Source organism: Aythya ferina (genome assembly GCF_964211825.1).
Source record: "Aythya ferina genome assembly, chromosome: 1".
In the NCBI taxonomy this organism is placed as follows: Eukaryota; Metazoa; Chordata; class Aves; order Anseriformes; family Anatidae; genus Aythya; species Aythya ferina.
In genome coordinates this window covers 148,599,854-148,614,322 of record NC_140296.1, presented here as the reverse complement: position 1 = coordinate 148,614,322, position 14,469 = coordinate 148,599,854, and the positions used below count along the sequence as shown (strand labels likewise).

Below are 14,469 nucleotides of genomic sequence, written 5' to 3'. Positions count from 1 at the left end.
CCCACCAGTCACTAGACACACACACAGCCACAGGAACAGACGAGGGGGAAGGCTGAACCCAAGTCAAAGCGTTGATGTACAGGAATGAAAGCAGCGGCTGACATTGATCAGGGGAAGGAAGGCTGCTAATTCAAAGCATGCCGTTCGTCCACGTTGGGCACAGATAGAAACAATATGCTGGAGAGCTGCTACATGCTGGGGGGGACCGAAGGGGCTGGCTTGTCCATGTGCCAGGGCTGGGTGGGTGGGGGGCGTGGAGGGAGAACGCCCCCTTGGCACAGCATCTGGGGGGAGGGAGCTGGAGGAGGGGATGGCTTTGCCTCGCTTCCTCCACTTTAAATACCTTTGCACAGAGCTCTGGCCACCACGGTAAGGTCAGAAGGCTTCACCCGCAGCCTCCCTGTGTGGGCATCGCCGCCTCCGCAACATGGACGCGCAGCACTGCAAGATGAACGGTGAACTTTTCCAGGTAAGTGGTGGGGCCTGTGCGCCTGCTGTTTGCAGGGAGTTCCTCTGTGCCCCTCCATGCTTGCAAATCTTGTTTCCCGTTCTCTAAGATGCCCAAGATGGGAGGAAACAATGCGCCTGTCTCAACAGTTTTTGGTGTTTGGATGCCACCGTTGTTCCCTTTGGCAGCTGGCGTGCTTGTCTGGAGTTAATTGTGCTCACAAATGTGTGGTGAGAGCAAAAATGAAAACATTCCAACAGGGGAAAGGAAGGAGAGACAACAGATCAGGGTCAGGGGACCTCTGTAAATGTATCCTTGCGTACATGGCAAATAGAAGAAGCAGCAGAAAAGACCAGCAAATAATTAGAGGTCTCTTAAACCTGTGTGACGAGAACAAGCTGTCTTCTTTAGTTTAGGGAAATTATGTGCTCTTCTGGTGGAGCTATTTGTTAACTTTTAGAACTCTGACATATATTCCCTCCCCGCTCCTTTTTTTTTTTTTTTTTTTTTTTTTTTTCCCTGGATGTTTACTGACTTACTTTGAACTCTTTATTTTGGAAAATACAGGAAAGTACTGAAACCCATGACTTTCGATTACAGGCACTATAGATAATGTAGGAGCAAGTGACATAATTTGAGGCCAGTCTGGTTAATTATTAGGACCGAATTCTGTCCTGTGCAATGCCTCTGAAGCTGGGGACAAGCTGTGGAAGATATGAAAAAACGGGCTTCATTTCCTACAAGTCTTTTTAGGTACAGAGCAACCAAGGAAGCCTGGTTTCCTACTGCTTCATGTGCTGAGGTTGAACTCCCCTAGGGATACGCTACTATTCCACCTTGCTGTTTCTCCAAGTTGCCTAATTGTTTGGTCCCAGTGAGATCTGTGGGAGCTGAGCATCTAGCTACCTTAAGAAATGGACTCTAAATGGCTTGGAAACTTGTTCAATTTTTAAGAGTAACTTTGGAATCTTATTTCCATTGAAATATTTTTTTCATTTTTTTTTCTATATTTCTATTATTTCTATACTATTTTGTATACTATTCACTTTCTCTGAAACTACAGAAAAAAACTTCCTCTAGCTTCAGCAGTGTTGGAATTCACACTGAAGGGTTAAACAACTCAGAAATGAGTTTGAAGGCTGACAGGTCTGTATTATTGACCTCCCAAACTGCCATGTGTCAGAAAGGAAATATCAGTCTCTGTGTGAAGTAGTTAATTAAGAACATAGATTTGCATTGCACTCAGGCAAACTGTCCCTGCATCTACACATCACTGATGTAAGAGACTGCTAGGTCCAGAAATGGTTGTCTGTATTTGTCAACTGGTTCTTATACACTAATAGGTCACATGCATATCATATAGACAGTGTTTCAATGACAATGAAATGATTTGTTCGACTCTTAATCACAATAACAGTAGTAAAAGAACAGAATTGTCCCAAAGCTGCATTTCATCTCTATATAAGAGATTGAGAGACAAGAAATTAGAATTAGGATTGAGAACAGATTAGCCATGATCAACAGTTAAAAAATACGCATATATATGACAAAAAGCTCAGCAATAGATGTGAGTGCCTGCATTTGTGTTGATGCGTTGGCTCCAATGTCTATTGATGTATAGTGCCTCCATACATATCGATAAGATCTGTGTACCTGTCAGGAAAATAACGCTTTTAGTCTTCATCTTGCACTGAAAGCCTCCACCTCTCTGGACAGATTTAGGCATGCACTGACTTTTGTACAAAGACCATCCCAGTGATCTACATTCACATGCAGATGTGCAAAATGTTAAGCAATTGTCACCGTGTTTACAAAATTAGTGCCTACTGCCTTCTGCAACTTTTTAGCACAACATAAACCAATTTGCAAGAGTGGGAAAATGAGTGAGAATAGCCTAAAAGTGGCTGATCTCAGCATATCAAGGCTAGTGACTAATGAGAATCTATCACTGTATAAAGAGATTAATTAATATCAAAATTACCTTGTAGGACTTGAGCCTTGTATTATATCCTCTGCCAATGTTCAAAACACAAATTCTTCCTTTGTCACACAGAGTCAAGAGAACCTGCAACAGAAGCTGCTCCATGAGGCATGCCTTGGCAAGAACATTTAAAAAATGTGACTACAAGTCTTTTAAAACATTTCTAGAGCAGACCATGAAAACCAAATTCTTGGTCCACTAAGCAGACACTGGCGTAACTCAGTTCTGTCCTTAGGGTGAATTTAACTTGTTGAGATGGAGAAATTGTAACAGCAAAGCCATGCAGGACCACAATTTCAGATGACAGTTTTGGTTACACTAACTATAATAAAATTTCCAGGCTACTGACATTTTGTTTGCTTTTTGACAGACTCCTGTCACTGTCAACCCTTGTGGTTGCTTCAGATGTCAAATGGCTTTCATTAGCCAGCTGCTGCACCATTCTTGACTGCTTTTCCTCTTGGTCCCTACCAGCTAAGAGCAAGGCCAGCTCCCTGGTTGGCTGAGAAACCAGAGAATAGGGAGATACTCCAAGACATAGCACAGCTGAGTAGGTGACAATCTTCCCTCTGGTCCATAAGACCAATCTTTCTACTACAGTTCCCACCAGAGTTTCCCTGTAAGGATGGAAATCATTTAGATAATCTGTGTGACCACTGGAAATAAAACTAGGTGGAAAAATCTGTTGTCAGACTCCAGCAATGAATGTTCACATTAGCAGCAGCCTAAAAGTCAGCCTGAAGAATCAGGAATTATTTATTTTACAAAAAAAAAAAAAAAAAAAAAAAAAAAAAAAGGCAATTCATTATAACATTGCCTCAGAAAATGTAGTCCCACCAAGAGTTTTATGGCTTTTGGGCAGCTGGATTTCATTATTAATCTGTCTGCTACAAAGACTGCTTTTGCTATTTCTAAGGACAATATTTGGGAACTGAGACTCTTTATGCTCTGATTTATATGTTAAATTTAGCAATAGCTAAAGCGGGGATGGACTCTGACTGAAAATGTAGGTCTTAATAAAGAAAAATTGAAAGGGTGGATACTTTTAGTCAGGCCTTGACCTAGGACTTGTTACATCAGCCTCTGTTACAACCCTCTGTGTTGCTGATGTCTGGTGTGATCTTTGAAATGCCATCCAGGGGTGATTTGCCCAAGGCCACAGACACACAAATAAGATCTTACTGTGACTTCCAAAAGTTTGTGGTGGTTGTGCTTCAGATTTACAGAATCACAGAATCATCTAGGTTGGAAGAGACCTCCAAGATCACCGAGTCCAACCTCTGGCCTAACACTAAGTCCTCCACTAAACCATATCCCTAAGCTCTACATCTAAACATCTTTTAAAGACCTCCAGGGATGGTGACTCAACCACTTCCCTGGGCAGCCCATTCCAATGCCTAACAACCCTTTTAGTAAAGAAGTTCTCCCTAATATCCAACCTAAACCTCCTCTGGCACAACTTTACCCCATTTATGCTGACAGTGGAAAAGTTAAGCAATTCTGGAAATCATCAGGCTGTTACCTTCCATGTCAGGTACTCAGGTAATTTTGAAAAACTGGCCCCACTCCATGACTGAGTTTCCTGTTCCTAAAGTGGTGAAATAGCTCTTCTGTACGTAACCAAGATTTTGTGAAACACATGTACAGAGACATATTAAGACATGAAAACAATTAAAACAAACATTCCTCCTGCTTGGGAGTACTGGAAATTGTGTTTTGGAATTTGCAGAGCAGAAAATCAGTAAGAGTCAGGAACAAACATAAATGAAAACATGTCTTGTTCTGAGTCTTTAATCACTGCAGGATTTACAGAAGAATTAAAATTTGTGATAGCATTTTCTTCCCCCTCCTTTTTTTGGGGGGTGGTGGTGATATCTTATTTTGTTTTTAAACCAATTTCCATATCCCTGTTGTGAATACCACCTCTCCTGATGTTACCTGGAAGATGGAAACAGAACTGAAGGGAAATGCAGATCATGGCCTGTATCTCTGCACAGAGCTAATCTACCTTGTTCTTCTTAATCCTGAGCATTAATGAAAATGAAGCTTGAAGATCTTTCACCATAGCTGAAACCAAAGTACAGTAATGTTTCCAGTTTTCCCTGAGCTTGGTATACCTGAGAAGTGACACAGCACTGAAATGGAGTTAGGCTATTTTTCCCCCATTTTTGAATACCTTCCTCACACATGGGACATAGTTTCCAAGAATGGGTTTTGTGCCTCTACCATGATAAATAAGAGCAGCCCCAGAGCTGTCCCTGGAAGCAACAATTCCTTGATTCCTACTGAAAGCATCTGTATGTCCTCTCTACATCACTGATTCAGTGCAAAATGATGGTGGAGAAAGGTAAACCTGGCTCCTGGGGTGAACTTAAAGATTTTCTCATTCTTTTCTTTCAGGAATCTATGTATATTGAAGAGCCCTCAAATAAAAATGGTGTTATTTCTTTGATCTTCTCTTTGAAAGAAGAAGTTGGGGCACTGGCTAAAGTTCTGCGCACGTTTGAGGTAAATGTTTTTTTTTTTTTTTCAGGAGACCCGACCATGTCTTTAAATTTTTCCATTGCAGAAACATTTGCTCAGGGTGTTTATCATCACGTTGTTAATCCCATTTCATTGCCATAATGGGGTAAACAGGAACTGTATCTTTTCTGAAGTTAAAATCACTTAAGGTCCTGGAGCTCAAGATGCCTTTTTAAGTGAAAAGTTAGATTTCTAGCTTTTAAATTAAAACCTTCACCTTTAACTGACACAAGGGTAAAAAAAAAATAAATTGCATTTTTCTACATTTAATAAGGAAGTATTCCACTGTAACTGCCAGAATAAGATGCAGAAGTGAATCGGGTCATAATCTGGGGTTGGCATTTGGGTAGGTATATGTATAGTATAGAAAGGCAAATATAACCCGAACATGAGCTGTGGGGCATGAAGCATTTCTACTGGAGGGAGCAACTGTCCTCATAGCTCTTGTCCACCTCAGTATATCTGATATAAACAAACTCACCACTTTCCAGTATTGGTATTTCTACAGAGGGCACAGAGGGTACCTCTGAAACAGCACCAAAATGACAGCATTTTTCAGTTTATTCACTCCCAAGGAACTCATGAACTTGTACTGGCTGAGTTGGAAAGCTCTGGGGGAAACAAGGAGACATTTACCTTTCAGGACATTGTGTGCCTATTTATTCTTGAAGAAATATTTCCCAGATGTCATGGATGCTGTTTAAAAAGCACGAAATCCTTGTAATTCAGCATGCTTGTATTGCAACATATAGAGCTGTGTACTCTGTGCTCCCACACTCTGTTATATTGGTTTTGCAACTTTTTAAAAAAAACAAAACAAACATCATCACGTGATAGTTGTGCCTGAAAGCAGTTCTGTCTATACTACAGTGTAATAAGTTGTGGTCTGCATACTTTCCATTCATAAACTGAACTGACTGGGAAATGAAAGATTTGTGCACTATTAGTACAAACAGAAAATAATTATGAGTTATAGGCCATATTTGAATCATTAAGATAAAGGAGATTTCATGCTAGTGACAGCAGAGCTGGTCTAAATCTGTGAACTGACTACTGTAACACAGTCCTGCAAAATGTCTGTATGTTGACAGTAGGTGTAAATGAACTAAGGAAGGCTGTTGATATTTCTTGTTAAATGGATTGCCATCTACTAAGCAAATTATTACCAACTCTTCTGTATGGGATTTGGTGTAGGAGGGAGAGAAGTAGCTGCATCTAGGATGTGACTCTTCTTGCCCCAAAGCAGGTACCCAAACTAGGCAAGCTGAATCATGGTTTTCCCCTGCAACTCTGATGGCAACAGGGGGGATGGAAGTTCAGGTTTAGGAGCTCTGCATTGTTGGACAGGTAGATTCCCATCCCAATGAGGCCAATTCTTCCTGGGCCAACTTGCAGCCTCCCCCAGCGCAAAGGTTGCAAAAGGCCTGGCATAGGTGCTCTTGGGCAAGATTTGAATTCTGTTGGCAATCTTGGTGGGAAATGGATGGACCTTGTCATGTGTGTAAGCGATGAGCCTACACGGCTGAGACAACCTCCACCCTTTCCTGGCTGGGCCATGACCATGGTGTCTCAGGGGGACAGACTTTGTGATCTGAGGCACCTACAGCAGAGCCGGGGAAGGTGGTGATACACAGGTGATGCCCTCTCTGCTCTGAAAGGAAGATAAGAATGGGGACAAGGCAGAAAACTTCCAGAAGATTTTCTTCTTATATCCCTTTCCTGCTTGACAAAATCATCTGTGAGAACCAGGTTAGCTACAGGAGCTGGTCCGGACCCACTGTTGGTGGGCTTGTCTGGAGAGGGAGACCCCAGCCTTGTCCCCTGGGTTACAGCCACCACATTGGCGCTGTCCTGAGGAAATGTGGCGAGTAAGTCTAAGAGGGGTGGCACAGGGAGGAGATGTGTCTCTTTTGGCTGTTGCTGCCTCACACAGCCACATGAAGGAGGAAACAAAACACAAAAGCCACAAAATACGATCAGACTGTTCCCCAGAGTGGAAGCAGCAGCACAGATGCTGGTCCCTGCAGAGGGACGTACCTCCACAGCTATTTGTGCCGAGGCTGAGGGCTGGCCGCACACGCTGAATTTGGACCCTCCCTGGTCCTGACCACAGCTGGGGCTGCCTGGGCTGTTGGGGTGTCTCCGGGCACTCGGGCATGGGAATGTAGGCAGAGAGAAGGGCTCTGCCCTTTACTTCCTCCCAGCTGGCACTTGGGAATTATTAAAGGGCCGTGCCTCCTGCGCTTTGAGGATTCCTCTTTGAGGATTTTGCCTTTTTTCTAGACAGCCTACAGAACTACTCTGGGCCATAAGGGGGGAAGAAGCAAGGTCCAGACTGCCACATGAGGGTTTGAGAAGACACTCAACAAAGCGGAGACCTCATGGTGCTAGCAGAAGCCAGGCTGCCTTTCTGTAAAGCAAGTCTTCATGTGGACATGGGGAGGTTCATCCTCACCTTGGTTTGCCAGCTGGAGCAAAATTCCTGCTATTCTGGGAGAACTTGTCACTCTTGTGTCCCTGCCCAGGATACAGGAATACCTCCTCACCACCAACCCATGCCCCATTTCCATGCTGAGGTTGCACTGGGCCAGGCATCAGCTCCTATCCCGGTGTCCACTGGAGCAAGAACCCGAGGGGAACCGTGCTGTTCTACAGCCCTGCCCTGCAATTGGGCCTGGAGGCCTGGATAACGGGGCCCAGGACCAGTGGCACATCAAGCACCATGGCCGCTCCTCAGTTCAGATGTAATCCATGTTCAACCAGAAGGCAAAACTCCCAGAGAAGGAAGTGGTGTCCAAACACAGCCCAGTGAACTGGGTAAACCCCTGTTTTGGGTGGACTGAAGGTAGGGGAGCCGCCTATGCAGGCAGGTGAAGGCACAAGGCCAGTTGCTACAGAGCACATGCACCTGGCACAGACTTGCATCCAGAATTACAACTGTGACATCAAACTTAAGGGAATTTCACTGTGTTTTGATGAATAATCTATTATTTGTCCTGCACAAACATCCCTCAATGTTGCTCATGCAGCTGACAAAGTGCCACTTGTTCTCACATCTGCTTTTTGCTCAGAGACCCAAACTCTTGCTTTCTTTTGAGGTCCCACTTACCCTCAAGATTGTGGCTAAAGTGAGGACTATGTAGATTGAAGGATTTTTTTTTTCTTTTTTTTTTTTTTTTTTTTTTTCCTTGAGGAATCTCCTCCATGTACTGAGCTCTTTATGTCTGCTGGCTTTATGTCCAAAATCTTCTTTATTATGTCTATGTTCCTCTTATTCTTTATTCATTTTCTCTACTGTGTTTCAGTCTTGGACTTATGCATAACCTCTGAAAAGAAAAAACAGATGTAATAGCAGCTCAGTCATGTCTAGCAATAAACAAATCATTAATACTGAATCGACTTTCCTTTCACTCTAGCTATTCTGTATGTATATTGGCATGTGGTAAAGATTTGCTTTTTGGTTAAATAATTAAACCCAATTATTTTCACTTGAAAAGCCTTTTTATACATAATCTTTATCCAACACAGTGTGGATGCGGCTTCCCTATGGGTTCTGCTTGGGAAAATCTGTCCTCTTTGTGGGCTTGAGAGTGGCTGTAGAGACAGCATAAACCCATCAGCAGAGCCCTTATGCCGACCTTATTTTAATTTGACTGTAAACTAAGGCACTGCTTGGTGCAGCCATACACTGTTTGTCTGAGTTATGGTGTTACAGAAGATGGTAGCTAGGAATCCAAAACTGGAATTAACATCTATCTGACACAGAACATAACATAAACAAAATATCATGCTTAAAATCAGGAAGACAAATCATAGTCATTGTGGAGTTATGTTTTTTGATTCACTGGACAAATAAGAAAGCTACAGAGTGTAAGCCCCTGAACCCTCCCCCCCCCACCAAAATCTTCCAGGGTTCTTATCAAAATTGAAAGATAAGATTACAATTGATGTGAATATTTATTTTCTCTAGTGATAAAAGCTTATTGAAATTGAGATCACTTTTTTTCTTTTAAAGTCCATTTTGAAAGAAAAAAAAAGTAAAAAGTCTTCTGCCAAAAGATCAGTATTTCCAAATTTAAATTTAATATACAAAAACTAGAACTAAGCATTTCAATATATAAAAAGGATTGCCCTTAGTTTGAGTCGATTTTTTTTCCACATGAATTTATAAAAACATTATTTTCCTCTGAGGTCTTTTTTTATGATTATTTTACAAGTAGTAGCAGACATCTCAGCTGTAGTACATGTCAAACATTGTGTAGGAAAATATTAAATATTTGCTCAACCCATCATCACACAGGAGCCTTCCATCTCCTCTTCACTGACATGACCTTCCCAAGAACAGAGAAGGACTTCAGTACAAGGTCCAGCCTTCACCAGTGCTACTTCCAGTCAGTAGGGCTCTAGCTCACAAGTTGCCCTGCTGATTTGCATCAGGTAGAACTCTTACTCTCAGAGTAAATTACTACACCATGGGAGGACTGGCTGGGATTAAAGCCTGCACTGAACATGACTCTGAGCTTTCAGAGCCAGCAAAGATGACTGTGCCTTTTTTTTTTTTTTTTTTTTTTTTTTTTTTTTGTATTGTAGCTTACTTTATTCAACAGAAAGTCCAAAGTGACAGATATCCCTTCATCCCTTGGGTAGGTATTGGCTCGGCAGCGTTTTGTTTCCAAATCAGGAGAGGCGGGCAGTCACTTTGGCCAGGGGGTGTGTTGGAGGTGTCTGCACTGATAGGTGAACACGCGAGGCATGCCATTACACCACAGTGTGCATAAGCCACAGCTACGACTGTCTTTACTACATCTAAACTCAGTGCTTCAAATCAATGTTTTCACACTGTGCTCTCCTCTTTCCTAGGCCAGGGGAGCAGGGATCCTGGATACAGTGATTGATATGACAAGATTTTAAAGAGAGGAGTGCCCTTTTCCTATGTGATTGTGGGGTGCCACATGTTCTTGTTTGCTTTTTTGTTTGTCCCACTCCAGGCATTTTGTGGCTTTATTGTGCTGAACACCTTATAGCAAACTTTAGGGCTGGAGAAGAAGTGAGAAGTGATGGATACTAAGGGCCAGCTGCCCACTGGAGCCATATGTTAGCAGGGTCCCCTCTGGGTCCCTTTGCCTCCTGAAGCTTGTTCATGAAGTGAAGACCATGGCAGATGTGAGGGAGAAGATGGGGAAACTTTATGCTCAGCTGAGAAGCTGTTCCTTGAAGAGTAAAGCTGAACATGATGGGTGTCTTGGTCTTTACTTTGGGAAACTGTGGCTGAAGGCACCTCTGTGACTTCCTAACTTCTTTGATCTATGAAAATTAGGCACTGAGTTTCTACCAGTGCTTCTGAAAGTCTTGTTCTGGAAGCACTGAACTAGTCTGTGGTAAGGGTTAAAACAAGACATCAATTTATTGTAACAGGAAATGTGAGTAAATCCTTGTTCTGGGAGATTTCATTCAAATTTTCACTGAATGTTCATTAACAGCGCTGTAGCACTGTTGCTATTCATCTGGTAATAATGTGGGTATCCTGATGAAGCCAAACTTACTCAATGACAATACTCACATAAACAGTCTGTGGATGCATTTCACAGCTCTGCTTAGTTTCAGCAACCATGTAGAGGAGCATTTAGTAATGCATAAACAAAAGGATGTAAAAATGCCATGGGAACCAGTAGCCCACAACATTTTTAGGAAGTACCTGTCCCCACTCAGAGTTTCCCAGTGTAGCTGTGAAAACAGAACTTGTCTAGCAATCAGGCCATTAATCTCTTAGAGGGAGTAGTCAATTTTTGTTGCCAGTGACCTGCACAAGATTGTTGATGTAGCATAATATCTGTAGTGTAGGGATCTACTGCCATTGTGTGGCTGCTGCTGCATGCAAGACACTTCCTCCATAATCTGGGGAAGAAGCTGGAGTTGCTTCATGGCCTCTGAGAGGGAGCCAAGGCTGAGGTCCAACTCTGGGGAATGGTAGGCAGGGAAATGGAAAATCTCCCCCAAGGTCTTCTATTACCTCTGCTGTGAATCAACATCCCTATGGCTAAACCCTGTCATTGAAAAATCATGACTTGCACAAAACAGGCTTAGTTTCAACTTTTTTTTTTTTTTTTTTTTTTTTTTTTTAAGCTCTGAGAGCATGTCTTGAGACTTTTTTCTAATGGGGAGTAATAAGAGACACAGTGAATGTGGATATTCAAATAATGAAAGCTGAGAATTGTTACCCTCAGGAGTGCAGGTTTTAAGAAAAAAAAGCAAGAAAATTGGAGTGACTTCTGATAACTTCAAGGGGTCTGCCAATACTGTACCCTTGTGATCTTGGATAAGTGTTACTCCTAAATGTTCTCTCAGTTCTCAAAGCAGAATCTGTTTTGTGATGTTCACACTATTACTTAAATACAAATTGAGCAGCTAACTACCCTTCTACCTGCTCAGAGGCACTCCAGAAGGTATGAGGCTGCATCACAGGATACAAGAGACTCACCCTTCATGCAGTCCATAAACCTAAGTAGAAACAGGGAAGTACCAACCTGCTTCAAGTTCTTTGCAGGTGTGATGAACAAAATAGGTCAGATTCAGCAAAGGCATGTCTAATCTCAAGCCTTGGGCTCAGCTGATTTCTACCAGTTCTAAAATAGGAAAGGCAGAAGTGATATTTACACTTATATTTATTTACATTTATATTTATATTTACCATATATTTACAGTTTGGATGTAAATCAAAGCCCAAATGTGTGACAGGCCAGATCTTCCAACACCTGGAGTTAGGTTTCATCAACAGAAATTAACGCAGAAATCATGGAGTCTCATCAAATAAATAAATTCAAACTTCTTATCTGTCTTTTGAGGACATATGTTGTTAAGATTTCAAACTCCTAAAAACACAGAGAGACTGAAAACTGGTCAAAATAAGCAAATAAACTAAAAATTTCCCCCACCACCTTTCTATGGTAACCGTTTGGCTCCAGAAGTTGGATCTTCAAATAAAACATTGACTACTCTGAGAAATATGATGCAATTGCAGGATTTGGCAATACTGAGGATACAAGTTTTGAATAATGTGAAGCTATGAAGATTAAACACTAGATGGAGTAGTTGGACTAGAATGAAATTGAGATTTGTAAAGCAACGCTAGTAACAGAGCCACTGTAAATATTTTGAAATTGGGTATTGCTTGTTAGCAATACGCAGGGTATGAGAGCATGCTTCTGTGAGAGCACCAGTTAAGGGATGTACGCTGCTGAACTCCTGCTTTAAAAACAGTCACCAGAAGGGTTCTCCCTTCAGCTGCTCTGCTTCTATGTCCTGAAGCCTCATCACAAAGAGATAAAGAGTTTTGCATGTTGCTGAGTTGCAAGCACTCCCTGAATAACCAGCTGAAATGGCTTCACACCCTGCAGGAAAGCTATCGTATTCATCCCAGGTGTAAAAAAAAGAGGTGACTCTCTACATAATTCCGTCTTCCCTGTTTTTTTTTTTTTTTTTTTTTTTTTGGTAGTTCTTTTTTAATCCCCCTCTTAGGTGTGCCTGGCCCAACCTTTGCTCAGGGGGGCGTTTTGTGCCCACTCTCCACCTCTGTGGGTGGCTCTGCTGGATGGGTGCCAGCTCTGTGGTGCTGCACCCATCTCTGCAGCACGGCTGTGCTGAAGGGGCTGGGACCCCTCCATGCCTGCACTCTGCCCAAAGCTTTCCAGCTTGGAGTCATTTGAGCTTCCAGCTCCCGGCCACTCCACCACCCAGTGCCTTACCAAGCTGAGGGTACAATGCACAGTTCTTTTGTGAAAAGGGGCTTTGGAGGCCTAAAACAAATTGTCCTCGGGGCCCAGCACAGTGACAGCCATTCTCTGCCTGCAGACAGCCCCACGAGGACAGCATCTCTCAAGAGCAGCAGTTGGTGGTGAATGCGCTTTTGACCTTTTCAACTTATTGTATTGGTATCTAGCCAAACAATTTAAGTTCATCTGTAGCGTGCGACACTCAGGAAACAGAGGAATGACATGCATGCTGTTTCCTACCAAGTAATAAACTGCCTTTTGTGGTGGAGTGAATAAGGCCTTTGCTGCTGATAGCCAGATGCCCCCCTGCACTGTGCAAGCACTGAGAGCAGCAAAGAAAACCTTAAAGTGCTTGAGAAGCTCAAGCTAGAGGGAGAAAAAAAAAAAAAAAGCGCTCCCTCTTTCTTCCCTGCAGGTCACAAATAGATCCTTGCAGCGTTTCTTCATGGATGAAATCCTGACCTCACTGTAGAGTTTTGACACTGACACCAGTGGGGACTGTCAGTTCACCCCATGTAGGTTAGGGTCTTCCTAAGCCTGAAAGCAGCAAAACAGAAGCTCTTCCAGGGCTGCTGAGCACCATGTGTCAGCTCCTCTGGCACTTTTGGGGTTGCTCTTCAGGCCAAAATTTCCTCATGGGGTTAACTGTTCCTTGTGAGGGACAGAAGGACTGACCCAGCCAAGATTGCAGCTGCAGTGGGAGCCTGAAGAAAGGTCAGCACTGACTGAAATCTATTTAAAAGGTTTTTCTCAAAAGAAAAAAAAAATAATATTTTTATATTCGAATTACAGTGCTCAGGAAAACCTCAGAAGTTTAGCTAAACTGAGCTCTATTTTCCTGGGCTTGCACTTAGATGACTGGGTGAATATGATTTTTAGTTACCTATTGCTTTACTCATTGTTATAGCAGCAAATGAAGTCAGGTTCCAACAGGCCATGGTTGTCACAGCTATGGTTGCCAATAGTCCCTTTCTTGAGAGCTAGGAGGCACTGCTGCTTGTCAGTGAAGATCTTTGTTGAGACAGAATTTGACTTTCTGTGATTAAAAAAAAAAAAAAGGTATTTATTTTGTGTGTGTGTGCTTTAAGAGTGACCAGATTCTGGAGCAGGTTGCCCAGAAAGGCTATGAAGTGAAGTCTCTAACTGTGGAGACATTCAAAACCTAGCTAGAAACAGTCGTAAACAACTGGCTTTCATGGAGCCTGCTTGAGCAGAGGTTTGGACTAGAAGATTTCCAGAGGACCCATCCACCATCAGTGACTATGCAATTTTGTGATTCTGTGATCCTAAAACACACTTTTTTCTTTTTTTTTTTTTTTTTTTTTCCCATAACCATGGGCTACCTTTTTGGTGCAGATCCCTGTTTAGCTTGATCTCTGCCCAATACTTGCTCACAGGTGTGTGCAGGTGGCTTTGCAGGTGACTGTGCAGTGGCTTGGCAGAAGCTTAGCTCACAGGATGGCCCACTCCTTGCTTTTCCAACCTTCTTCAAAGATGCTCATAAATGCAGCAATCACTTTCTCATAAGAAGGTGAAACTCCTATTTCTTGTGTTGATCCAGTGGAAATGTTCTTGTCCACACAGACAAGTTCCCAATATCTACTCACAGTACTGGTGTCACCATTTACAATACAAAGCCTATTTGCAACTTGTATCCTGCTGTCACCTTTTTCAAAGGTTTGTGTAGAAATGGTCCTTATGCTAATGCTCTGCACAGGGGTAAGTCTTTTCAGTTTTCCTTTTCATCT

At 42.5% G+C, this 14,469-nt stretch overlaps 1 protein-coding gene across 1 annotated transcript in view; it reads left to right on the top strand.

Moving 5' to 3' along the window:
• The first annotated feature begins 352 nt into the window (after positions 1–352).
• PAH (phenylalanine hydroxylase) overlaps positions 353–14,469 on the top strand; it is a 36,659-nt gene continuing 22,542 nt past the window's right edge. The window contains exons 1-2 of the mRNA XM_084533159.1: positions 353–469; positions 4,830–4,937. Of these exons, the coding sequence (XP_084389285.1) occupies positions 428–469; positions 4,830–4,937 (150 nt within the window). The 5' untranslated portion in view covers positions 353–427. The remainder of the gene's footprint in view (positions 470–4,829; positions 4,938–14,469) is intronic.